We start from the raw sequence: 26,429 nt of genomic DNA on the forward strand, positions 1-26,429 counted from the left end.
TTTTGGGGCCTTCTCCCTAGACCTGAAGAATGGCCAGGAATAGCCAGTTGAGGGTGGGGGTCGTTGTGAACAGAGCTGAGATGTGTGAACTGTAGGGTCTACCCAACTCCTCGCAGTGGTGGATGGAGTCAGGAGTGGGAAGAGAAGGAGGGGCTAGAAGGAGGCTGAGGCTTCAATTTGTTTTCTTTCTTGGGCCTCAAAAATGTGAGGGGCCAGCCTTCCACGAAAATTAAGTCAGATCGCGTATGTCATGTACCTAGTAGGAACTCAATAGCTACTTGCGGAATGAATGTCCCCAGAGATCTGCTTCAGTGCCTTATTGGGTCCTCACAACCAACCTGCAATGTAGGAACAGCATGCTCACTGTCTAGATAAGGAGACCTGGACTCCGAGAGGTTAAGCAGCTTGCCCAAGGTAGCACAACTAAGAACTGAATGGCTATTTAGCCTTGGTTTGATTACTTCTAACTACATGGAACTTGCTACTCCTTTCAGTCAACCCTTATCATTTCAGGCCAAGTAAGTCATTTGCTGTTGTTGTTTTCTTTCTTTCTTTGAGCTTAAATCCCTCTGCAAATTTCAGTCATGGGTCTTTGCTCTGCCTTATTGATGCCTGAAGAGACTTCATCCTGTTTCGCACATAACCACCTTCAAGTCAAAATGGAAATGCTATCTCATCTCCTGGGGTCTTTTTTCTCTAAGCCAAACACCCTTAGCACCACCACCATTTCCTCCCAGCAGAGGATTTTCAGTCCCCACTCCAAATCAGGCCTCTGAGGACAGATTCCAGATTTTCTCTCCTCCAGCACCTCACAGAGGTCATGGTGTATAGGAACAGAGCCTAGCTGAGGATTCAGCTAGTAGATTTGGACACAGGTAACCGTTTCCATGACCAGCAACCTACCCTCCAACACATACAGTCTTAAAGCCTAAAGCTTGTGAAATGCCATGTTGTTTGAGTCTTGGTTTCCTTGCCTGTGAAATGGGAAGAACGACTCATTTCCTGCCTACTTTGCATGGTCGGGCAAATATCATTTAGGATAATCTGTTTGAAATGACTCTATAAACTGCCAAGCCCTGCACAGGTGTGTGGGGTGATGGTGACTGTAATGACAACGCGCAGAGGAGGCTCGCTAGGGAAGCCCGGAGAAGCAGGTGCTCTAGGGAAACCCTCACTGCCTGCTCCACTCAATAGTCCTCAATCACTCCCCCGTCAGGCATGCGCACTGCTTACAATGGGGTCCAGTGCTTCTTAAGGCCCCCAAGGCACTTGCACAATTCCAAAAGCCTAAAAGTGAATTAAGACAACAGAGGTAATATGCAAAGGGCACCGTGAAGACAGGATGTTTCTGTGCCCAGCAACTGAGCCAGCAGGCAGGGCCAAGCTCCGTGAGCATGCTGAAGTGCAATAGGGTTAAGAATGTGCCAAAAAGAGGAGTGAGAGTCAGGATCGGAACCCAGACCTCCTGTCCTGGGTTCACCCCACTTCACCACAGTTGCCACCAAAATCACTTGGTGTACAGTGTCTAGTCCGCACTTGGGGACCAAACCATCCCTGTCTACTCTGTGGAGCAATTATTCTTGTAATGGGCCACACCCCCTCATGAGCCCCTGGCCCATGTATCCAACTACCTATTAGGTAATATCCCTGGAAGTGTCACAACCCTCCATCAGGCCCTCACAAAGCTGTTCTTCTCCCACATTGTGGCACCTCCATTACCGGTACCAATAGCCACCCAGTTGCTGAACAGAAGCTTCATGCACGCATGCATGAGTATTCATTCACATGTTAGCAGAGCCCCTTTCTTGGTTCTTCCTTCACACTCACATCTCAGATCCAATCCATCACCAAGCGCTGTCCATTCATTCTCCTAAAAACGTCTTGATACAAACATTTCTCTCCATTCCTACTCCTGCCACCTAACCCACACGACCGACATCCCCCAAAACTCATAACTGTCCCACAGCCACCCTTGCCTCACCCCAATTTGGCTTTCATGCTGCAGTCAAAGCGATGGTTTTAAAATACATACCTCATCATGTCAGCCTGCTTTTAAAATCTGTCCATTGCTTTTAGGAGGAAAAGCCAAATGCTTGGCCTGACTCATTAATTAGGCCCTGCAGCTCTGGCCCCATCTCTTGACACTGTCCCTGCTTGCTCACTGTGATCCGTATTATACATTGGACTTCTTTATTTTTTTCTGTAAAATTTTCAAATATCACACATATACAAGCATCTATAACACAGACACATACATTTAAAGAATAATTCTAAAACCTATGCAGCAACCACCTGGGTTAAGAAATAGACCATAGCCACATCTCAGCCTCCACCTGTGACCCTCTCAGATCACACCTCCCCCTGCCCATCCCTGCCCAGAAGCAACCACCTTAAACCCTCTGATCTTTGTTTCTCACTTTTGTTCATATTTCACTACTTAGAGTTACACCTCTATAAAACAAAGTTTAGTTTTGCCTGTTATGAATTTTATTTCATGGAATTGTACTGTAGATATTATTGTATGACTTGCTTCTTTTGCTGTACGTCAATATCCATGTACGAAGCTATAATTCACATATTTTCATTGATGTATAGTATTCCAGTAAGGGAATATCCATAATGAGTGCATTCTTCTGTCTTCTGTTGAGGGACATTAGGGTGATTCCAGCTTGGAGCTTTCATGAATTTGTGAATACAGTTATGAATGTTCTGGAGCTGTCAGTGCTTTGAGAGCCCCATGTCCTCTCCTGCCTTGCAGCCCTCACCAGGAGTTGTTTCCTCAGCTTAGGTCTCCCTCACTGCTTCCTTCCTGCCCCACATCTCCTCATGCCCAGGCCTAGCTCACCTGGCTGTTGGTGCTCCTGCTGCCTCCTGTACCTCACAGAGGCTACAGGCATCACTGATCCAGCCTCTAGCACAGGACGTACATGTAGCAAGCCCTCAGCACTCATTCATGCACGCATGCATACTTGTATTCATTCACACGTTAGCAGTTTCTCAGGACTGGTCTACGGTGCTGCAGAGGCATGGCACAGTCTGGAGGAAGAAAATAATCCTCTCTAAGTAAATAAAGGCATCCCCTAGACAGGAATTGCATATCCAGGAAAGCCACAGCTAGACCCAGAAGGCTGCTGACTCTCACTCATGAGATGCATGCCCAGAGAGGGTGAGCCTGGGGGTGGATCCTCCTGCTCTGAAATGCTCAAATTCCACCCTCTTCCACCTCTCTCATTAGCCTCTGTGATGAGGGTTGTAAAGGCCTCTTAGGCTGCTTAAAGTGGAGGAAGAATTGGAAATTGCTTAAAAGAAAAGGAAGGAAAGCAGCTAGAGAACACTGCCAAACACTTGGTGTGTAACCAAGGATTTTCAAATGATGACTGAAACTGGCTTTCATTTTGATCTTCCATTTCTGATAATCTAACAGATCATTAGAAGAAAATCAAGTCCATCCTCACAGTTGAAGATGAACCTGGCACTGCTGTAGCACTCCTCGCACTTTACCACCTCTTCCTCCACACTTTTTTCCTCAAGAAAAAAAAAAAAAAAAAAAAAAAAGAAACCCTTTCAGGTTACATATATTGTTCAATTTATTTAACTACATTCAGATTGGATATTTTCCATGTCAAATACTTTCTTAGGAATAAGCAACATATTCTTTCTCTCCAAATTAAGAACTTCTCATTGCTTTGTAGGTTTAAAAACATCCAACTGAAAACGCCCTTTTATGGATGAAAAAAAAAAAACAAAGTACAGAGAGTGGGAATCTCTGCCCTATTTATGGTGATAAATGGCAGAGCCAAATTTACGCCCAAGAGTCTCACTCCAGGGCCCCAACCCTCACCCACTCCGCTCTTCTACTGTACATTGAAAACCAGAGTAGATCTCTTTTCCTGCTGCCCCAGGGACTCTCTCTACCCTAAGACACCATTCTCATTGCACAGAGCTTTAAGCATAGATGCTAGAAATAAACTGAACATTCCCCAATAGGGAGGCAAACTCTGGTCCAGTCATTGATGAAAATGACGTTCAAGAAGAGTTGTGAATGAGAAAGGGGCAACTACTGCCTTATAAAAGGGAGAAAAATAGGCCAGGCGCTGTGGCTCATGCCTGTAACTCCAGAACCTTGGGAGTCCGAGGTGGGTGGATCGCCTGAGGTCAGGAGTTCGAGACCAGCCTGGCCAACATAGTGAAACCCTGTCTCTACTAAAAATACAAAAATTAGCCAGGTGTGTTGGTGGGTGCCTGTGATCCCAGCTACTTGGGAGGCTGAGGCAGAAGAATCACTCCAACCTGGGAGGCAGAGGTTGCAGTGAGCTGAGATCGCGCCACTGCACTCCAGCTTGGGCGACAGAGTGAGACTCCATCACACAAAAAAAGGAGAAAAATAAAAACAGCATACCAAAATTACACAGACAGTATGGCTTCAACTATAAATGAAAGGAGAAGATTATACTATTTTTATTAAGTAAAAAGTTAATCGGGTTAGCTCTGGGTGGCTGACTTTGAGGGAGATGTCATGCTATGCACTTTTCAGTACTTCTCAATTTTTCTACAATAAGCACACATTACTTTTACAATGAGGACAACATTTTAATAATAAATGGGCAGCAGGGAAGCAGCATCTGTCTTCTCCACCCCAAAATGCCCTTTTGGAACTATGATGGGTGGTCCTGACCCACCACTGGTGCCTCCCCACCTCCACCTAACCCTGTCACCTGCTTCCTGCCTCCATACTTCCTCTCCCAAGTCTACTTATATGTTCTTACTTATCCAAGCCCAAGCTAATGCAAGCCCCAACTTCTTTACTTACTTTAAGAAGCTTGTCTTGACCGTTCCCAGCCAACTATTAGGTTGAACCATATGACATTGCCATTCTTGTATTCCAGAAATTGTCTACTATCGGCGATTTCATATGACTCAACCTAGTCCTTGGCTCACCAGGTCTTCTTACGAAACTTCAGCCTGTTCTCCGGTCTGGGACACATAACTGCACACGGGGAATTTTCTGTCTTGGATGGTCTCTCTTGTCTTAGGTGAGATTCTGCTTTAAGTCACTCTTCTTTGTACATTGGCTTACATTATATTCATTCTGGTTGTGAACATTATTGAACATAAAGTCACCGCCTCACTGACCACAGACCTTCCTCACCCATAAGCACCTGCTTGGGTTCTGCGCCTGGCCCTGGAGATAGAGATATGAGACCCTGCCCCAAAGTTTACAAAGAGAGAACAGGCCTTGGATAGGCATGAACCCAACCAGGGAATGCTAACACCTTGCAGGCACCCATCTCTTTCATGTGCTAAATACCTGCACGTCTGTTCTTTTGCAGGGCAAGAGCTGGACAGACCTGCCTTTAAATCTCAGTCTATCTCTCATAAGCAGGTGGACTTGGCCATACCATTCAACCTCTCCAAGCCTCGATGTCCTCATCTATAAAATAGAAATAGTCATAGCCCCTACTGCAGATCCTGTGTGAGGACCAGTTGGGACTACATGTGAACATTTACCACCATGCTATACACAACCAGCACTCAAGAAACACTCCCTTGTGAACCACGCAGAGAAGAAACTATTATTCCTTTTTTTTTTTTCTAATGAAGAAATTGAACTAAAGAAGGTCTAAGTGACTTTTCTGAGACCAAGGTAGAGCTGATACTAAAACCTTGGTCTCCTAAGCCCAGCATGCGCTGTGCTCTGGGCTAACAACTGCTGATTCTAAAAGCACACAAACATTTAAGGCTCACTGGTGCAACTCCTAAGGAAATTTCCAAACACATTTGCTATCTCATCACTACCTGGAATAACTCTGGAAGGGCCCACAAAGAATTCAGCACTGCCATTTCCCCGTAATGATGACTGACTGGCCATATGCTCGTCTAGTTTCCCATCTGCTCCACGCATGGCGAGAGGGAGAGCGTGCCTACCTGCCGGCAGAGGGGCTCGGCTCCTGTCTAATGGTCCTCTGGAATGACACTCTCACATCAGCTCAGGAAATTCTTCCCCATACATCTTGGAAATGGTTCCCTCTCAACAGACTTCCCACAAATAAGGCTTTTGCTGGTTACTTCTGACTTAATGCTTAAACATTTTCAAATGGAAGAGAGTTGTCTGGTTTTACTTCTTGCACATAAAATAATGCACTTATCATTAGTCATCTCCTGCCTGCTCACATTTGAAAATGTATGCACATTTTTTCTCATTTGCTATCATCTGAAACCTGAGACCTTTCAAGGTACGGGGAACACAATGTATCTTGAAGCTAGGAACCTCAGACAAGTTGTTGTGGCTTTTTATAGCCTCCAATGATAATAGGATGACAGTTCGGTTCTTCACTTTTTGAAAATACGATGAAACTTCTTGCCTTTGCTCCAGAAAAAAAAATACACACATACACAAAATCACAGATACCCTTCAAGACTTCGTGCATTCCAGATAGAAAAACCACTCCACAGCAAACCTGCTCATGGATGCCCTGACCCTGAAATAAAAGTTGGAAAAAAAAAAAAAAAGGTTTTGAATACTGTGCCAGGGACTAAGAATAAAGACTGTGACACATTCATTAGAGGAGAGGGAAAAAAATCACAAAAAAACAAGCTCAAATTTATTTTCCTTTTTTTTTTTTTTTTTTTTTTTTTTGAGACTGAGTCTCCCTCTGTTGCCTAGGCTGGAGTGCAGTGGTGCGATCTCAGCTACTGCAACCTCTGCCTCCTGGGTTCAAGCAATTCTCCTGCCTTAGCCTCCTGAGTAGCTGGGATTATAGGGACATGCCACCATGCCTGGCTAATTTTTATATTTTTAGTAGAGATGGGGTTTCACTATGTTGGCCAGGCTGGCCTTGAACTCCAGACTCCACGTGATCTACTGCCTAGGCATCCCAAAGTGCTGGGATTACAGGCTTGAGCCACCGTGCCTGGCCTCAAATTTCTTGACATTCAAGGCCATAAACCTCTGGCTTTGAGTTTCCACCTAGCTCCCACCTTCCTCTCTCCTAATCCACTCCATGCACCCAACCCTCCTGCCTACCTGAACTCCTCAGGGCTCCCCCAACAGAGCCTTGTGCCTTTGTTTCCTTCACCAGGGACCTCCTTCCCCTCATTTTCATATTTCAAATCCTACTCACGCTTTAAACCTCAGCTCAAGTGCCACCTCCTTGTCAGTTTTTAAAAGTTCTTTCCATCAGGAAATAATCTCTCCCCACACTTTCCTCTCTTGGCAATTTGTCTTTATGCTTTCAGTACTTAGCACATTCCACCTTACAGATACTGATGCGTGGGTCTTGCCGCCCCTACTGGCTGGCGATCTAATTCTCTTCTGCAGTCTTCCCCGGCACATAGTAAGTGGTCAGTAAACACTCGAAATAAATAAATATCTGTTTCTCTAATCCACACATGGTGCAAATGAAATGCAAATAAGTATGCAAATATTCATTTGTCTGTGACCCAGACTTTTTTTTTTAATCTAAAATCTTCAAAGTTGCTTGGGGTCAATGTGTGCTGGTCTGCAGGGTCAGGGTTCCTGATTGAACCCTCATGTATTAGTCTGTTTTCACACTGCTACAAAGAACTACCTGAGACTGGGTAATTTATGACAAAGAGGTTTAACTGACTCAGAGTTCTGCAGGCGTAACAGGAAGTATGACTGGGAGGCCTCAGGAAACGTACAATCATGGCGGAAGGCAAAGGGGAAGCAAGGACCTTCTTCACAAGGTGGCAGGAAAGAGAGAGAGAGAAGGGGTTGCTGCCACACACTTTTAAACCACCAGATCTCATGAGAACTTGAAGGGGGCCAGCCCCTCCACACTTGTGGGCGTTTCTTGTCAGGTGGAACAAGAGATTTGAGAAAAGAAAGAGACACAGAGACAAAGTATAGAGAAAGAAAAGTGGGCCTAGGGGACCGGCGCTCAGTATAGGGACTTGCGCCGGCACCGGTCTCTGAGTTCCTTCAGTATTTATTGATCATTATCTTTACTATCTTGGCGAGGGGGATGTGGCCGGACAATAGGGTAATAGTGGGGAGAGGGTCAGCAGGAGAACATGTGAACAAATGTCTCTGTGTCATAAACAAGGTTAAGAAAAAAGTGCTGTGCTTTGATGTGCACATACAAGAACTCACTTGCTACCACAAGAACAGCATGGGAGAAACCACCCCCATGATCCAATCACCTCCCACCAGGTCTTGTGGGGATTACAATCTGAGATGAGATTTGGGTAGGGACACAGAGCCAAATCATATCACCTCAGGAATCAATTGAGCCCAGAATTTCAACCAAAGGTCAGGAGTGCATACATGAACAGGCCATTCAGCAGGATAGTGGATGATTCTTCTGGAAGAATCCATTCTCCAGTCAGAAAGATCATGTTCTATACTTACAACAGCATGCTTAGTCTAGATAGTTAAGAACCCCTCTTCCTTATTTTTGAGGGGACTTCAATAAGAGGTGCTACCAATTTAAGGGACAGGGTTCTGGGCCTGGAGAATTTCTGATTAATGTTTCTCTAATCTTCTCCAGGATTGAACAAAGCCACATTCCTTGGTTGTACGACAAGACCCAGCCACAAAACAGAGCCCACTGGGAGATTCCTTGTTTTCTGTTCTCTGAGAATGTTTCAACTTTATTCTAGATTCTACATAGAATCTACCAGATTTGGGGATTCATCTATTGGTACTAAATATGGCACAGGGCCCAAGAGATGTGCTTAGAGTCAAGGTAAGAAGTAAAGCCTGAGCGCCCAATAAAACCTTTAGTGGACAAACACTTCCAAATTAGAACCACAGCTGCTTGGCAGACTGACTCCCTCTCTTTACAGCAAACCTGGTTGTTATGGTGATAGGAAGTAATGAAACAGGGAGAGGACTGTGAAATGTTACTGCGGAAAAAGGGGCTTCTGGGCCTTATATAAGTCATGTTCCAAATATATACCTTTGAATAAGAGGAAAGCAGTCTATAACCCAGCTCCCAGGCATTGCGTGGCATCGTGATATCAATAAAACCCCCTCCAATTTCTCCAAGCCTGTCTCTGTCTTCATTTATATTACACTGGGGTCCTGAATGGTTATGATTCTTGAGAAAGGAGTCCAGTTCCCTGAAATATCTATGTTCAGGAAGAGGAGCCCAATACTAGTAAAATGGGTCCCTCGGGAGCCAAAAATTAATCAATTGATGGAATAAGCACATTGTTTTAAAAATAATTGAGATTGCAATTTATTTACTTCTCCCTCTGACAGAAGTTTTAAAAAGAAAGACTTAGGCTGCCCAAATACCTTGAGTGAAAGGGAAAATTTTCCATTGATTATTCTTACTTTTTTCATGTACCTTCAAAGTTAAGCTTTGAATGTGAAAATGGAAACTGGAGACCAATACAGCCTCATGGCCAAGTGAACACTGGTGTAGGAGTCAGACCCAGGGCCCAGTTTCCAGTCTATTTCTCACTAGCTTTGGGTCTTGGGGCAAGTTTCGTACCTCCCTCCAGCATAGTTTCCCCGTGTATGATTCAGGGGGGCAGAACCATTATGTTCACAACTCAAACAGCTTGCCTCAAGAGCTGATGACTTATTTGTCACCATCAGCATGATTTTAAAGGAAAGTGTGATTGACTGTGACTCTAAGAACTAGCTGTTGTCTAATGCTCTCAGATCCCATGGGGCTTTTTCACACGTGTCATTTCGTATCATGACCATGACAATCCAGCCAAGGAGGTACCTGGATTCCCATTTTACAGACATGATCAGACCAAAGTGACTTGACCACCAAGCTCAGGGTGCAATGATCAGGGATTAAGGACATTATCCCAGGCCTGACTGATACCAACTCTGTTGTCTTGCCAGGACACATGCCGCTCCTCTGTCAGTGATGCTTCAGAGGGAGATTCTTTTTTTCTTTTTTCTTTCTTTTTTTTTTGAGATGGAGTCTTGCTCTGTCACTCAGGCTGGAGTGCAGTGGCTCGATCTTGGTTGACTGCAACCTCTGCCTCCCGGGTTCAAGCAATTCTCTTGCCTCAGCCTCCCAAGTAGCTGGGATTACAGGCACCCGCCATCAGGCCCAGCTAACTTTTGTATTTTTTAGTAGACACGGTGTTTCACTATGTTGGCCAAGCTGGTCTTGAAGTGCTGACATCGTGATCCACCTGCCTCGGCCTCCCAAAGTGCTGGGATTACAGTCGTGAGCCACTGCGCCCGGCTTCAGAGGGAGATTCTTGAACCAGGGAACTGACCAGCATGATGAGTTCTAAGATCTGTGCTTTTAGCAATAAATGAGGAGGCTGGATGAAAACAGGGGTTCTAAAAACTTCTCATAGCAGAAGAGATCCCCTCTCTTCAAAAGAAATCTAATGTAGAGTGCCAACATATGAAATAGATCATTGTAGCATCCCTCTGGTTGAAAAAGAGATGGCATCCACCCAAATGTCCATCAACTGACAAATAAATACCAAATGTGGTCTATCCGTCTCATGGAATATTATTCAGCTGTAAAAAGGAATGAAGTACTGACACGCCACAACAAGGGTGAACTTCAAAAATATTATACTAAGTGAAAGAAGCCAATCACAAAAGACTGCATAGGGTATTATTCTATTCAGATGAAATATCCAGAACAGCTAAATCCACAGAGAAAGAAAGCAGACTGTTGGTTGCCAGGAACTGGGGGGAGGGAGAATGGAGAGTGATTGATGGTTTCCTTTTGGAGTGGCAAAACACTGTGGAGCTAGTGGTGATGGTTGCACAGCTTTGTGAACATACTAAATGCCACTGAATTGTGTGCTTTTAAATGGTTCATTGTATCATATGTGAGTTTTACCTCCATTTATATAATGTTTCCAGAATCCCACCCCATAAGCTTCCTGCTTCCCATGTCCCTACAGAGCCTCCACAGAACCCTTGTAAGAAAATCAATTAAGTCACTAGATATTATAAAATGCTACCTTAGCCAAAATAGTTCACATATGACAGATGTTCTCCTCCTTCAGGAGCCAAAGGTAATTTCTCCTAACACATGAAATAAATATCAGCCAGTGACATCTTGCTACCTGGAAACAGAACCTTCCATTGGTATCCAGCTCCAGTGTCGATTCTAGTCCACAGTCATCAAGCAGCTTCATTTTTAGGATGCATCATTGATTTTAAACTAAAAAATCTACTTTAAGTATACCAGGAAAGAGAATAATAACTAAGCATTGTTTTTTTCTTTCATGTCCAGTAAATACTTTCTTTCTTTTCTTTTTTTTTTTTAAGACGGAGTCTCGCTCTGCTGCCAGGCTGGAGTGCAGTGGTGTGATCTCGGCTCACTGCAACCTCTGCCTCCCGGGTTCAAGCGATTCTTCTGCCTCAGCCTCCCGAGTAGCTGGGACTATAGGCATGCGCCACCACGCCTGATTAATTTTTTTTTTTTTTTTTTTTTTGTATTTTTAGTAGAGACAGGGTTTCACTGTATTGGCCAGGCTGGTCTCGAACTCCTGACCTCATGATCTGCTGTTGAGTGGTAAACTCAGCATTATCAAGCACCTACTATACATTAAAAGTTTTTCTTATTTATTTTTATTTTTATTTATTTTTTGAGACACAGTCTCACTCTGTCAACCAGGCTAGAGTGTAGTGGCACGATCTTGGCTCACTGCAACCTCCACCTCCTGGGTTCAAGCGATTCTTGTGCCTCAGTCTCTCAAGTAGCTGGGATTATAGGCATGCACCACCATGCCCAGCTGATTTTTGTATTTTTAGTAGAGATGGGGTTTCACCATGTTGACTAGGCTGGTCTTGAACTCCCGACCTCAAGTAATCCACCTGCCTCAGCCTCCCAAAGTGCTGGGATTACAGGTGTGAGCCACTGTGCCCGGCCTCTCATTGTTTATTTGAACATCATTATCCCCATTTTATAGAAAAGGATACTGAGGCTCAAAACAGCTATGCAACATCTCCAAGGACTCACCACCAGTTAGTGACAGAGTTAGGATTGGAATCTCTGGTTTTTCAGCTCCATAGAAGGTACTCTCGACTGTGCCAAGGTGGATGTCAGCAGAGTCAAGTTCTTCCCCTGGTAGACTGCCTGAGGATTGCTTTCAGTCCCACCAAGAAATTGACCCCAGGCCACAAGACCCCGAGGTCGAGGAGACGCGTGATGCATGGACACCGGTCTGGGGCTCCTTCTGAGGATTCCTCTTCACCTGTCCAGAGCAGTCTGGGGAGATGAGGAGTTTGGGGTATCTACTTTTTATCTTTAGTCTGTGTGAGGAAGTGAAGACCTGCCTCAGCTGTCTTGCTGACAAACTGTTCTCAAGAAATAACTAATGACGGACAGACACTTCGGACCCTCTTTTGCTAAAGAGTTGAAGGGAAAGGCTGAGATTCCATTTTTTTTCTTTTTTTTCAAAAACATAGGTCAGATTCTGTGCAAACACTAGAAACCCTAGCTTCTAAAGGTAGCTTCTAGCCTGGAAGTCTACATAACATCATTTTATGCAGTTGGAGTGACATAGTCTCAGATTTAGACACAGGATTCAGCACTACGACACTGTGTGGTATAAATAGGGTAATTTTTCAACTTATTCTGAAACATTTCTACACAAAGGAGTTGAGAATAATTTCAGCCTTTTCCTCTGCATGGTAAATTTATCAAAATGATCATAATCCCTTACATGTAAACACACTTTATGGATTACAAAGTACTTTCAGGGATAATCCTTGCTGAGTTAAAAAAAAAAAAAAAAGGTGAAATTAAGAAAAAAATCAGTAAATGGCATTGGGCTATTATCATATATCTTTACATTATAGGTAAGAAGAGGATGAGATGAAAGGGTTTTATATTAGAATAAAAGTCAGGTTCAACTTCTAACTGTTCCTGGCTACCAATAAAAAAGGCAATGCTTTTTAAATTAAAAATGAGGTGCTGCTATTTATGATTTGATAAGCTGTAAAATGCCTTTCCTATCCTTCTCAATGGTCCTATGCTCCACTATTATTAAATTTTAGGCCTGCAGCTCATATAGATCACATAGAATGCAGCTCCTATGAATTAATTGGTGTAGGTAAAAAAAAGCAACTAGAACAAGAAAAACTAATTTTGTTTCAATGTCATTTAATGAAAATATAGTAGAACGCTTCTATCCCTTCATGTTTAGGTGGCAGAGCTTAAAAAGACTCAGGCCATACAACGACTTTTGAACTTCTTGTTCCCAATAAAGGAATAAGAATGCTGATGTGTCTCAAAAAGTGGGCGAAGGATATGAACAGACACTTCTTAAAAGAAGACATTTATGCGGCCAGCAAAGATATGAAAAAAAGCTCATCATCACTGGTCATCAGAGAAATACAAATCAAAACCACAATGAGATACCATCTCACGCCAGTTAGAATGGCGATCATTAAAAAGTCAGGAAACAACAGATGCTGGAGAGAATGTGGAGAAATAGGAACGCTTTTACCCTGTTGGTAGGAGTGTAAATTAGTTCAACCATTGTGGAAGACAGTGTGGTGATTCCTCAAGGATCTAGAACCAGAAATATCATTTGGCTCAGCAATCCCATTACTGGGTATATACCCAAAGGATTATAAATAATTCTACTATAAAGACATATGCACACATATGTTTATTGCAGCACTGTTCACAATAGCAAAGACTTGGAACCAACCCAAATGCCCATCAATGATACACTGGATAAAGAAAATGTGGCATATATACACCATGGAATACTATGCAGCCATAAAAAAGGATGAGTTCATATCTTTTGCAGGGACATGGATGAAGCTGGAAACCATCATTCTTAAAAAAGTATCACAAGAACAGAAAACCAAACACCGCATGTTCTCACTCATAAGTGCAAGTTGAACAATAAAGAATACATGAGCACAGGGAGGGGAACATCAGACACTGAGGCCTGTTGGGGGGTGGGAACTAGGGGAGGGATAGCATTAGGAGAAATATCTAACGTAGATGATGGGTTGATAGGCGCAGCAAACCACCATGGCACGTGTATACCTATGTAACAAACCTACATGTTCTGCACATGTATCCCAGAACTTAAAGTATAAAAAAGAAAAAGAAAAAAAAGAATACTGTTGTGTCAAAGTCATCCTAAAAAAACTGTACTGCTATGCCATACTGGCATACATTACTACCCAAATCTCCTTACAGTACTATACGATTTCTCAGAACCTAGTATCTGTTGGTGAGTCCAATAACTATTAGAGAATAGATTTTTGAGGAATGAGTTTTATTGCAGTAATTTTGACCAAATTGCAATTAATCCATTGCTTTTCCTTTGAGATGGCTAAAGAAAGCAGCTGCAGATGCATACATACTGGTAAACACATTATTTGGCTGCCATCGGGTCTGAGCTGCTGAGAAGACAGCTTTGAAGCACTGATTGGTGGAAGAAGCCACACCTGGTGGGATTGGCCCATACAAACTACAGGTAAACATTCTCAGCAGAGTCTTGCCAACAATGGCAATCTGTGCCTCACAGTGTTCTCAAGAACACTCTGGAGAAGAACTCAGCCGGCTCAGCCAGACAGGCGCCATCCAGCCTGACTCAGACTGTGACCAATACTTCTTCAGGGTAATATTTTCTGCAGGGCAGTGGCCCTCAGCCTTGGCTGCACAGCAGAATCACCTAGGGAACCTAGAAACTTTCTGTGGCCAGGCCTTCCACCCAGGCCAATGAAAATCAGCACCTCTAGAAGTGGAAACTCTAGTATTGGTATTTCTGAAAGCTGCCCAGAGGGTTCTAACGTGTAGCCAAGCGTGAGCAGCACGACCATAGAGTGATATTTGGGCTTGAGCCCAGGTGGTGAGAAACCTTGGTAGAGGAACCCACAAAACACCACTTGCTTAGGGAAGTCTGCATTCCTCCCAGTCTTGAACAATTACTGACAAGTGCTTTATTTGTCTGCGTACATTAGGGTTAATCTGATTAGTCTAGGGATATGAGAAGTGCTATTTGAGATGCCTTTGATTTTTCTTCCTGAAACATTGACACAGTGATATGTACTCAATCCCTACTTTGTGAGAGCCTGGAATTTGGTAAAAACAGAACAACATACTCAGGTGAAATATCATTCATTTCCGGGGTGATTCCATGGAGGGAGGGCGGAGCACATATATCCACCAACAATGCAATGTAAGGTACCACTGAGTGGGTGGGGACGAAGCAGAATTACAAGTGTTGTAAATATCACAGAACTGTCATTAAATTGGCTTTGCCAATTTTGAAACTGAAAGTTTATACTGCAAGAGTGTAAACATGAAGAAAATAAAAAGGAAGCAACTCTTACCATGTCCTAGTTACCTGTGGCCCTCTTCTCGTGCATTTTATTGTACTCTTTCTGTGCTTGAGGATTTCAGAGAAGCACTAGGCGCACAATGGTGGGCAAGTGGGCAGCCTAACCTTGAGGGAGACGGCTTTTTAGAAGAGATATTCCAGATTTGGATAACACTCACAAATTCATCTACAAAAGCCCATTTGTCAGATTACTCCCAATTTGAGTCACTGGTTGCTTGGGGGCTGATATTTATAAAACGAAGATATTTTATTAGAATTGTTTAAGATGTAAATCTCACTCACAATGGTAGCAGGTTCCAAGAACTTACCTGCTTAGGATATGAAGCAGAGTTAGGAGGCAGAGTTGATAGAAATGAACAACATAAAAAAGTACTTACTGGTTCTCCCTTTTCTTCTTAAGTGGGTCCATGAGGCGCAGAGTGTCTCTGATCACAGCCACTTTCACTTCTTCATCAACGAGGCTGGGGACATTTTCAAACACCCCTGGAGAAAGCTTGAATGGGTAAGGATTCTGTGTCACAGTGGAGACCGTGATTCAGTGCCAAGTGGCTATCCAGCTAGCTCCAGGGGTTATGCTGGTAAATTTTGCTTATACTAATCTATAGAAGAAAATTTTTAAAGACTTTCTTTATACTACCTTAAGAATGTCAATTTCCTTTTATAAATTAACCAAATACATGAAGAGGAAAAATAGCACCATGTTCTTCTAATTATCAGAATTATACATGCTCACTGCAGAAAATTAAGAAATATAGAAAGGGGTTAAGAAAAGTAAAATAATCCAAATAATCCCCCCTAAACCCAATATTGATATCTGCTGTACTTCCTTCCAGTTTTTTAAATGAATTTTTTGGGGGAGAGGGAGAAAAATATAACCACTGCTAAATATACTATTTATCTTAGTGATTCAAGTATGTCAACATGACTAAATCATATTCATAGAATTTCAATTAGTTCATCTCCTGAGCCTAACTATTTAGTTCATGTCAAAACTCATGGGAAGGCTCAGCTGCTTCTAAGTTTCCAAACCTTAAAAATTGGAAAAACGGCATGCTGGGAAGTGACCATAGGTCAGAGAGGTCTTGTATTAATAGTCTATATTCAGAACGCAACAAAACTGAAATTATTTGACTTGAATAGAATTTGGCTATGAAAATGTGAGAATGTTCCATTTTGTTTTGTTAAGTGAGCAACATGAGGGTAGGAATATTCAGCTATATGGCAACATATCAATGAGATGCTCAAAATACTTACTTCATGCTCATGTTCGATTCTCATACTGGGATTTGCATTTACTTCAAGTAGTATAGGCTTCAGATTTTTCATTAGAAGAATGTCAAAGCCTAAAATCTGGGCAGGATAAACAGAATTCAGAATTACTGTCTCTATTGAGTACGGTATTAGGGTCACTAAGTTGAAAATAAGTTCAAATTCAGTCCCCAACCTTGGCCTTGACCCTGGCTTCTCTTGTCAGACCAAATGGGCAGCAGAAAATTTTATAGGAACCTTGATAATGGGATGAGTTCCCACAGTGCATTTCAGCACTGTCTTTGTCATCTGAAGGGCTGTTAAGTTGATGACCTCTTTCTTCTTTAACAGGTTTTTTATTATGTTGAGGATGAATAGTAGTCCATCGATTTCTCCCTTTGCCTTTTCTTCTGCTTCTCTCTGCCTTCTTAGCTAGCTCTCTGAGAATCTAAGGCTGCTTTTGGAAACCTGAGGTATACATCAGTGTCATATAAAGACCTCGTTCAAAACCACCACATCGGCCGGGCTTGGTGGCTCATGCCTGTAATCCCAGCACTTTGGGAGACCGAGGCAGGCAGATCACCTGAGGTCAGGAGTTTGAACCAGCCTCGCCAACATGGCAAAACACTGTTTCTACTAAAAATACAAAAATTAGCTAGGTGTCGTGGCGTGAACCTGCAGTCCCAGCTACATGGAAGGCTGAAGCAGGAGAATTGCTTGAACCCAGGAGGTGGAGGTTGCAGTGAGCCAAGATGGTGCCACTGCACTCCAACCTGGGTGACAGAGCAAGACTCTCTCAAAAAACAAACAAAAAAAAAAACCCCACCACATCCCCACAGAGTCAGAAGTGCTCAGAGCAGAACCCAGGTTAATGTATTTTGAAAAAAAGCAAATTCCCCAGGTGATTCAGATACACTCTCTTAGTTAAGAAGATGGGAATATTGATTAGGCACCTACCAGGCACCCATTACTATACAAAGCACTGATTATTCATAGTCTCATTGAATCCTCATGACAGTGTATTTGAAGAAAGGATTGTGTGCTCCACTTTACAGAAGCAGAAACTGAATCTCAGGAAGGCCAGTGGATTTCCCAGAGACCGCCTAGCTAGTTAATCAATGACAGAGCTGGCTTTCACACCCAAGCAGGACTGACTACACAATTTATGTGGCCTAGTGCAACATGAAAATGCAGGGCCCTCCGTTCAAAAAGGACGAACAGTTTCACAATAGGGATGTGACAACACAGCATGTTAAATCAAGCTCAGAGCCCTTCTAAGCATAGGGCCCTGCACAGTTGGAGTTCTCCAACACCGTTTGCTTCACACCTGCTCTTACATCCAGCACTCTGCCTTGGGTGAAGCTTTGTCTTCCAGTCACTCAGGTTTCTTTCCATTCCTTACAGGCCCTACAATCAGGGCCAGCCACTCATGAGCATTTTGTTCTCTGCCTAAAAAAACTCTTCATCTGGATAACTTTTGCTCATCCTTGAGATCGTTGCCCCTAATGAGATTCTGATTTAGACGACAAGGACTTTCGATTATCTGGAGGACTCTCGTTATCGCTACAGAAGTGATAATGCAGAAAATTTCTAACATAATTAATAGAACCCCAAGTCTCAAAAAGTAATGTGGAGAATAAAGAGAAAAAAGAAAAAGATAGGGTTGTAGACTCCCCTCCTCTGTGGATTTAAGGAGGAAAGATGAGGGAAATCCATTTACTTGTCTATATAGAATATGCATTAGTTAAATGATAATTATTAAACTGTAGTTCCATCCTTATTAATGAAATTAGAGCCTGAATGACCATTTTTGGGAGGTGACTCAAGATGAAGTTATTTTTCAGTGAAGGGCAATAAGGATGAAAAGTTGGGAAAAGTCATCCTCACTCTATTTTTCTTTCCTTGGTCATGAAAAGAAAGAAATGGAAATTCAGTAGAAAATGTTACATGTATTATAGATCTGCTTAATAATACATGACAAGTGGATGTGAGTGATGAGCCCTTTTAGAGACTCTGGTGACATCATCAGTCTACCTTCAGACCTGGTCTGAGACATGTGATGTTGATGAGGCTACAGAGAGCAGCAGGCTGTGGTGACGACGTTTATCATCCTTAGTCATCAACTCTTATTTTTTGGTATATTTTGTACTTTCTCAGCCTGGTGGACTCTTCCCAGTTCAATGCCCAGTGGTTTCATGAATGTAAAGCTGGGAATGCTGGGAGCTGGAGCAGGGGTGGTAAAGCCTCATCAGGCCTATTGATCTCCACCCACCAGTGGCATGATATTTTCCAGAAGCTAAACTTGAGTGCATGTTTTTGAATATGCTGGATCTTGTACAGGAATGCTTTGGAGTCAGAAAGACCTGGGCTCCAATCCCAGCTCAGTCCCTTACACTAGCTAGATGACTCTAGGTAAGGTGCCTAGCCACTCTGAGCCTCCATGATCTCATTTGAGAAATGAGGATAACAATAGCATCTGTCAGGGCTGTTGATAATGGCAGTGAAAAGCAATACCTAGGCCTATGCTCATCATATAGAAGGTACTCAATATATGCTATCTCTTTCCAGTTTCCTGCCAATTCCACCAAAAAGAAATGGCATTAGTGTGCTTTGCAGTCAAGAGGGGCTCATTTCATATTTTAATTCTGCCTTTAACTTGTGTGACTACAGGCAAGTTACTTAGCAGCTCTAAGCCCAAGTTTCCTCATCCATAAAATGGAACTATGAATAGTACTTATTTACCTTAGTTCATCCATTCAGAAAGTCTTTATTTTTAATTTAATTAATTAATTTATTTATTTATTTTGAGACGGAGTTTTTCTCTTGTTGCCCAGGCTGGAGTGCAATAGCACCATGTCAGCTCACTGCAACCTCCGCCTCCCAGGTTCAAGTGATTCTCCTGCCTCAGCCTCCCGAGTAACTGGGATTACAGGCACGTGCCACCACGCCAAGCTAATTTTTATATTTTTAGTAGAGATGGGGTTTCACCATCTTGGCCAGGCTAGTCTCAAACTCCTGGCCTCAGGTGATCCAACTGCCTTGTCCTCCCAAATTTCTGGGATTACATGCGTGAGCCACCGCGTCTGGCCCAGAAGATATTTATTTAATGCTTTCTATGTCCCAAGAACTATTCTAGCTGCTGGAAATACAACAGTGATCTAAACAAAGTCTTAGACTCCAGTAGGGGAGAAAAGATTAAATAAAGATAATGCAATATAATATTTTTTGCACAGTGCTTGATACATAGAAAGTGCTTAATGAGAGTCAGCTTTATGACATTTTTTCATAAGTTCAAGGAAATATGCATGATTTTCTTTTCAAAAGTCCAATAAAATATGTAGCATCAATGGATCTTAATAAACAGAATCACATAACTGGGAGAGATGTAGAGTTATCCTGTCATACAATCACATAATGTCCCAGTTGGCAGAAAATCAGGTATTTACTTGGTCCAGTGGTTTTCAAACTGGGATTCTTTTCTGGGGTCGCAAGGGGGAGGCCAACCGATCAGATCAAATTTTACCTTTTACCAATGTGATATACTGGGGTTCCCAGGAAAAAAAAAGCTGTACTTTCTTTTTTTAAAAAAAATCCACTTTGTGCAGACAAGGAACGTGCAGCTTAGAAAGGGGAAAGCCTCTTTCCAAGTCCCTCTAACGGAGCAGGAATTGTTAAATGGAGAGAGAGCTTTTCAACCATGTGATATTCTGCCTCCCCAAATAATTCAATCAGCAACTATGTGTTGAGAACTTCCTACTTGAGGGGCTCCCTGGGGAGTTTAAAGGTATCTGTCCTTCATTCATGACCTCTAGAAGCTTCAAATCAAGTTGGGGAGATTGCTGAGCCATTAATTATAAATTTATGCGAAGGCTCCAAACTACAGCCCAACAACAGGGGTTCGTTCCTGAGCCCCACACCTATACTTCCATCTGCATCCAGAGTATCCCCAACTGGGAGGTCCTAGAGTCCACAAATTCAGCGTATCCAAATGCACTCTGTCGTCAACTCTTTCTAAGATGGTCCCAATGATCCCTACCTCCTGGTATTCATTCCTTTTGTGTAACTCCCCCTCACACACACTGGGGTGTGACCTCACCCAGTGAATTGTTTCTAACAGATAGAATGGGGCAGAAATGATGAAATGTCTTCTCTAATATTGGGTTATAAAAAGACTGTGGCTTCTATCTTTGGGTGCTTTCTCTCACTATCTTGCTGACTCACTCAGAGGGAGGCCAGTTGCCACATTGTCGTGAGCTGTCCCATGGAGAGGCCCAGGTGACAAGGTACTGATTTCTCCAGCCAACAGTCAGGGGGTGCCTGAGACCTGCCAACAGCCATGGGAGTGGGCTTGGAGAAGGAGCTTTCCCCAGTGAAGTTCTGAGGTGACTGCAGTCCTGGCCAACATGTGGGCTGCAGCCTTGCGAGAGACTTTGAGCCAAAAGCAGTCAGCTAAGCATAAATTCCTGACCCACATATACTGCAAGACAGTGGATATTTGTTGTTTTAAGCTCCTAAGGTTTGGGGTAATTTGCTACACAGCAATAGGTAACGAATACACCGTATTTTTCTAAAATCTCCTTTGCTTTCTGTATTCCTTATCCACCCAATCACACAAGTGAAAACTTTCCTCTTTATCCCTTACAACCAGGTGGTCACTAACACCTGCATACTCTACCTCCTAAAAAACTTTCTAGTCCTGGCCCATTCCCTCTGCTTCTACTCTCTGCAAGTCTGTGCCATCTCTCACCTTTCCTCTGCTCTCAAACTCGCCCCTCTAATTCATCTGACACAAGGGGCTGCCAGAGCCATTTTTCTAAAGTGCAAATAGACTATTAACACTCCTCTGCCTAAAATCCCTGTCTACAAAATGAAGCCCAAGTCCCACAGCATGTCCTACAAATTGCTCTATGGTCTGACATCTGTCAACACTCCAGCTTTATCTCCTCCCACTTGCTACTACTACACATCTTGGACTCTCATTGTGCTGAAACATTAGTAGTTCAAGGACACTTTACTGCTCTCTGCCCTCATACTTTTCTGCCTGAAGGCATTACTTACTTTGTCAATTATTTATTGGGCACTACTAGATACCAGGCACTGTTCTTGGCACTGAGCATAAAGCAGTGATAAGACAAAACTCCTACCCCCTTGTAGCTTACGTTTTAGAGGGAAGAGATACCACAAGCAAGTCAATAATGAGAGCGAGGTAAGAGCACAGAGTGTGATACAGTGGGTGGAGGGGAGCATTTGGTGATCCACCCAGCAGGGCCAGGGGGCCTTGCTAAAGAGGAGACACTTGTCATTCCATTGTCTCTGGCCAGAACAGTTTCTGATGAGAACGTTGTGGTTATTCTTTGTTCTTCTGAACATAGTGTATCTTTTCTTTCTGACTGCTTTTAAGATTTTCTGATCATCACTGATTTTCAATATTGTGATTATAATGTAGGGGGGAGTGTGTGTGTGTATTTTACTTGGAATGTCTTGAGCTTCTTAGATTGTGGGTTGATAGTTTTTTTTCAAATTTGGAAAATTTTGGCCATTATTTCTTCAAAAGTTTTTAATATTCCCTCTCTCTTCTGCCCTGGGACTTCAATTACACACGTTAGACCACCTGATGTTGGATCATAGTCCACTCAGAGTCTGTCCCTTTTTTCCTTGTCATTTTTCTCTATTTTTGGACACATTCTATTGCTATGTCTTCAAGTTCACTGATGATTTCTACTTCAGGGTCTAATTTGCTGTTAATCACATCCAGTGATATTTTCACCTCAGAGATTATATTTTCTGTTATAGAAGTTTCATTTGGCTCTTTTCACTAGCTTCCATTTCTCTCTTCACTAAGCTCATATGTTCCTTAAAATTTCTGTATATAGTTATAACAGCTGTTTTAGTATCCTTTTCCTGCTAGTTTCATCATTTCTGATATTTTTGGATCTGTTTCTCTTAAATGATTCCCCCATTGGTAAAGGTTACCTTTTCCTGTTTTGTGGAATGTTTAGAGATTTTTTATAATTGAGTGCTGGACATTGTGATATTTCAATGCTGAGAGTCTGGACTTTGTCTTCCTTTTAAAGTGCTGGGCTTTGTTTTGGCAGTCAGTTATTTGCAAATCAGCCTGATGCCTTCAAAGCCTTTTGCTTATGGTGAATAGGATGGATCTAGAGTAACCTTCATCCCAGGGAAGATTTAACCCTCCCCATTAAGGCAGAACTTCTTTGGAGACTCCATTGCATGCTCCCAGCCATCACCAAAGACTCTTCACTCTTGACTTTTCAGTGCTCGAATGCCTCTCTCTCCTGTGTGAGCCCTGGAAATGGTTCAGCTTATCAGTCCCCCAATTATTCTTTGTCCAGTTTTGTGGATTAACCCTGCATGCATGCACAGCCTAGGACTCAGCAGAGACCCACTGAGATCCCATGCAGCTTTCTGGAGCTCTTTTCCTGCTTAGCTCCTTCCTTTCTATAATTCTGCCCCACAACTTCCAGCCACCTTAGCCTTCCCAAACTTCAATCTTCATCTCCTCAACTCAGTGAGGTCACTGGACGCTGTTTAGGTTCACCTCCTCTGTGTCCATATTCCAAAAATTGCCCCCAGACCAAAAGCTCAGGCAACCATAAGACTCACCTTGGTTTTTTCCCCCTTTTCTCAGAGATCACAGTGCTGAGCTATCTGTGGTCCAAAGTCTGAAAATGCTTCTTTCATGTACGTATTCATATATATTTCTGATAGTCTAGTTGTTTGCAGAAGGTTACATTTAGTCTTTGTTACTCCCTCATCACCAGAAGCAAAAGTCTCAGGGAGGTGACATATGGACAGGGGCTGAATAAAGTGAGAGAATAAGTCATTTTTGGGCTGGGCACGATGGCTCACACCTGTAATCCCAGCACTTTGGGAGGCCGAGGTGGGTGGATCACCTGAGGTCAGGAGTTCGAGACCAGCCTCACCAACATGGTGAAACCCTGTCTCTACTAATATTTTAAAAAATTAGCTGGGCATGGTGGCAGGTAGCTGTAATCCCAGCTACTTGGGAGGCTGAGGGAGGAGAATCGCTTGAACCCAGGAAGCGGAGGTTACAGTGAGCTGAGATGGTGCCATCGCACTCCAGCCTTGGTCAACAAGAGTGAAACTCCATCTCAAAAAAATAAAAAGAATAAGTCATGTTTGAATAGCTGGGGAAGAGTAGTCCAGGCAGAGGGAACAGCAAGAACAAAGGCCACTTCTGAAGAACAGCAATGAATGAGCGAGAGGGAGAGGGGCAGAAGATGAGGTCAGATAGACATGGGGCAGATGGTGCTGCATCTTGTAGACCATGAGAAGGAGCCAGGATTGTAAGTGCAACGAAAAAGCCATTGGAGGGTTTCAGTGAGGAAAGTAACTGAATCCAGCTTGCGTTTCAAAGCATCTCCTTGGCTACAGTGAGAAAAATAGGCTATAGGCAGCAAAGGTAGCTATGGCAGCCATTCAAGTGTGAGGTGATGGCTGCCTAGACTGGGATGGCAACAGTGGAGTTGGTTAGAAGTGGTTGCATTTGGGAATATTTTAAAGGATATTTGTAAGAGTTGCTTATGGATTGGATGTATGAAGGAGGGAAACAGAAAAAAGAAGGATGTCTCAGGCTTTTGGACTGAGTGACTGACTGAATGGCACTCGTTTACTGAAACAGTAAAGATGATAGAGAGTAGGTTTGGGAGGGAAGTCAAGAGCTTGACTTTGGACATGTTCAGCGTTTGATGGCTATTAACTATCCAAGTAGAAAATTAAAGTGGGCACTGGGATATACCAGTCTGGAGCTCAAGGAAAGGTCAGGACTGGAAATACAGCTGTAGGCACCAATAGCGCAGAGCTGGTGCTTAAAGCCATGGAGGCTACGTGGGATCATTTAGGAATGAATGCCAATAGGTGGACACCTTTCCAAGGATGGAGCCCTGAGACTCTCCAACACTGACAGGTCCAGAAGAAGAGGCTGAGAAGCAGCAGCCAGGGACATAGGAGAAAAACTGGGAGTGTATGCTTTTATCATATTCCGCTTGGCAAACCCTTATTCATGCTTTATGCTCCAGCTTAAGCATCTCCTCCTTGGGGAAGCCTTCCCTGACAGGGTTAGGCAAAGTTAACGTCTCCCTTTTCTGGGCTCTCCCAGCATCCCACATGGACCCTCTCATAGCATTTTTTACAAGGGACTGGAGTTCTCATGAGTCAGCTCTCCCCACTACACTGTGCACCCCCTCAGAGCAGGGACCTTGTCTTATCCATAACCACACGCCCATACTAGCTCAGGGCTTTTCTCAGTGGGTGCTCAGGAATGTGTTAAAGTCCAAAGGAAGAAGAAGCTGAAATATCAGAAGTGGTTTTTGGAGGAAGGCTTTATCTAGGAGATGGGGCTTGAATAGCACCTTAGAAGGTATTGAAGTTCAAGAAACAGCAAGAATGGGAGAGAGCGTGCTAGGTCAGCCAAGACAGAAGAGAACCAAAGGGCAGCAATAGGAAAGCACAAATTATGTCCAAGACAGCAATTGGATCTGTTTTTCAAGACTGCAGGGCTCAGGGAGGGTACAGGGAAGCTAGATTGGGGCCAGGGTCGGGGGTGACAAATGCCAGGCTAGGGAAATGGTTTTCAAACTATGCTCCTTGGAACACTCGTGTTCCCGTTAAGTTTAAAATGTGAATATTTCATGGTTTCTTATAATTTTAAGGCACTTCATCATAGACAAATTTGAGAGCTGTTGTGGTTACAGATAACAAACAATGGAATAATCGTAAAAACTGTCATTTATTAAGTGCTTCCTACGTGCTAGGTGCTGTGCTAAATATTCTTCCTAGTTGGCTCTTATTTGCACTTACAATAATTCTGAGAGGGAGGTACAAATATGGTCTCTAACTGCAGATAAGGAAGTTGAGGCTAAGAATTGTTAACTTGCCAAGAAGACCAGCTACAGATGCCAGGGTTAGCTCAAACCCAGGCTGTCTAAAAACCAAATCCAAGCCCTTGACCGCTTGCTGCATTGTTCCTTGGCCTTCTTCCCTTGGGGTAACTGGTCTGAAGGGTAAGGAAGAGGTCAAAAAGAACAAAGAATAAAGAGGAGAAACATCTTAGGATTTAGGAACAGCATCTCCTTCAGGCATCTAAGGGAAAGGATCAAGGAGAGAATTAGATACAGGGATCTAGAAGAAGATACAGACCAAGCAATGGAACTGGGAAAGAACGTTCTTAAAAGCTGAGCTGGAAGCCTTTCCTCTGCATGTGTTATTTCTGCCATATGATTCATCTACACTGAGACAGATCTTGCTGTACAAGCCAGAGTCACACTGGTGCCCTCAAGAAGACTGACATGAGGATATGTTGCTGGGAGTTACCTAGGCAATGACAGGGGACAGGCTGGGAATGACAGGGAAGCCACGTTCCTTAGCAGCAGATTACAGGAAACCTGCCCACAGCCTGAGCAGTGCCCACAACTGCTCTGGGCCATCACAATTTCCCAAGTCGTTATTGTGGCTATGACTGGAAAGGGGTCACCGTCATATGTTTAAGATAAATGTAATTTCTTTGGCTAGAGTTTATGTTCTGGAATGCTGCAATCTGGGTCAAGCCTAGGCAACAAGCGAGAGGGGCTGTATGGCAAAGAAGTCATGTGTTCTATCTGCACAGAACATTACAGCTTGAAAAGCCACTCATAATCTTTATCATGTTGGAATTTGACAACAACCCGGTGAGGCAGGCAAGGAAGATGAGGCGCAGAGAAGTTAAGTGACTTATACACAAGAACACACAGCAAGTCAATGGCAGAAACTAACCAGGTCCCTAAATCTCTAGGTTCCAAGTCAGCTCAGGTATGTGAGACCCAAACTGAAAAGTGCTCTTACAAGTGATAAGAATAAAATAAAAGATGGCTCCAAGGAAAAAGGATACC

The 26,429-nt window shown here is 43.2% G+C and overlaps 1 protein-coding gene across 1 annotated transcript in view; it reads right to left on the reverse strand.

Annotated features, from left to right (window-relative positions):
- Window positions 1-26,429, reverse strand: part of TTLL11 (tubulin tyrosine ligase like 11) — a 285,983-nt gene that overhangs the window by 142,160 nt on the left and 117,394 nt on the right. The window contains exons 5-6 of the mRNA XM_030920126.1: window positions 16,528-16,623; window positions 15,651-15,766 (exon numbers count right to left, since the gene is read on the reverse strand). Coding sequence (XP_030775986.1) covers window positions 15,651-15,766; window positions 16,528-16,623 — 212 coding nt within the window. The remainder of the gene's footprint in view (window positions 1-15,650; window positions 15,767-16,527; window positions 16,624-26,429) is intronic.

The sequence above is a fragment of the Rhinopithecus roxellana genome, chromosome 16 (assembly GCF_007565055.1).
Source record: "Rhinopithecus roxellana isolate Shanxi Qingling chromosome 16, ASM756505v1, whole genome shotgun sequence".
In the NCBI taxonomy this organism is placed as follows: domain Eukaryota; kingdom Metazoa; phylum Chordata; class Mammalia; order Primates; family Cercopithecidae; genus Rhinopithecus; species Rhinopithecus roxellana.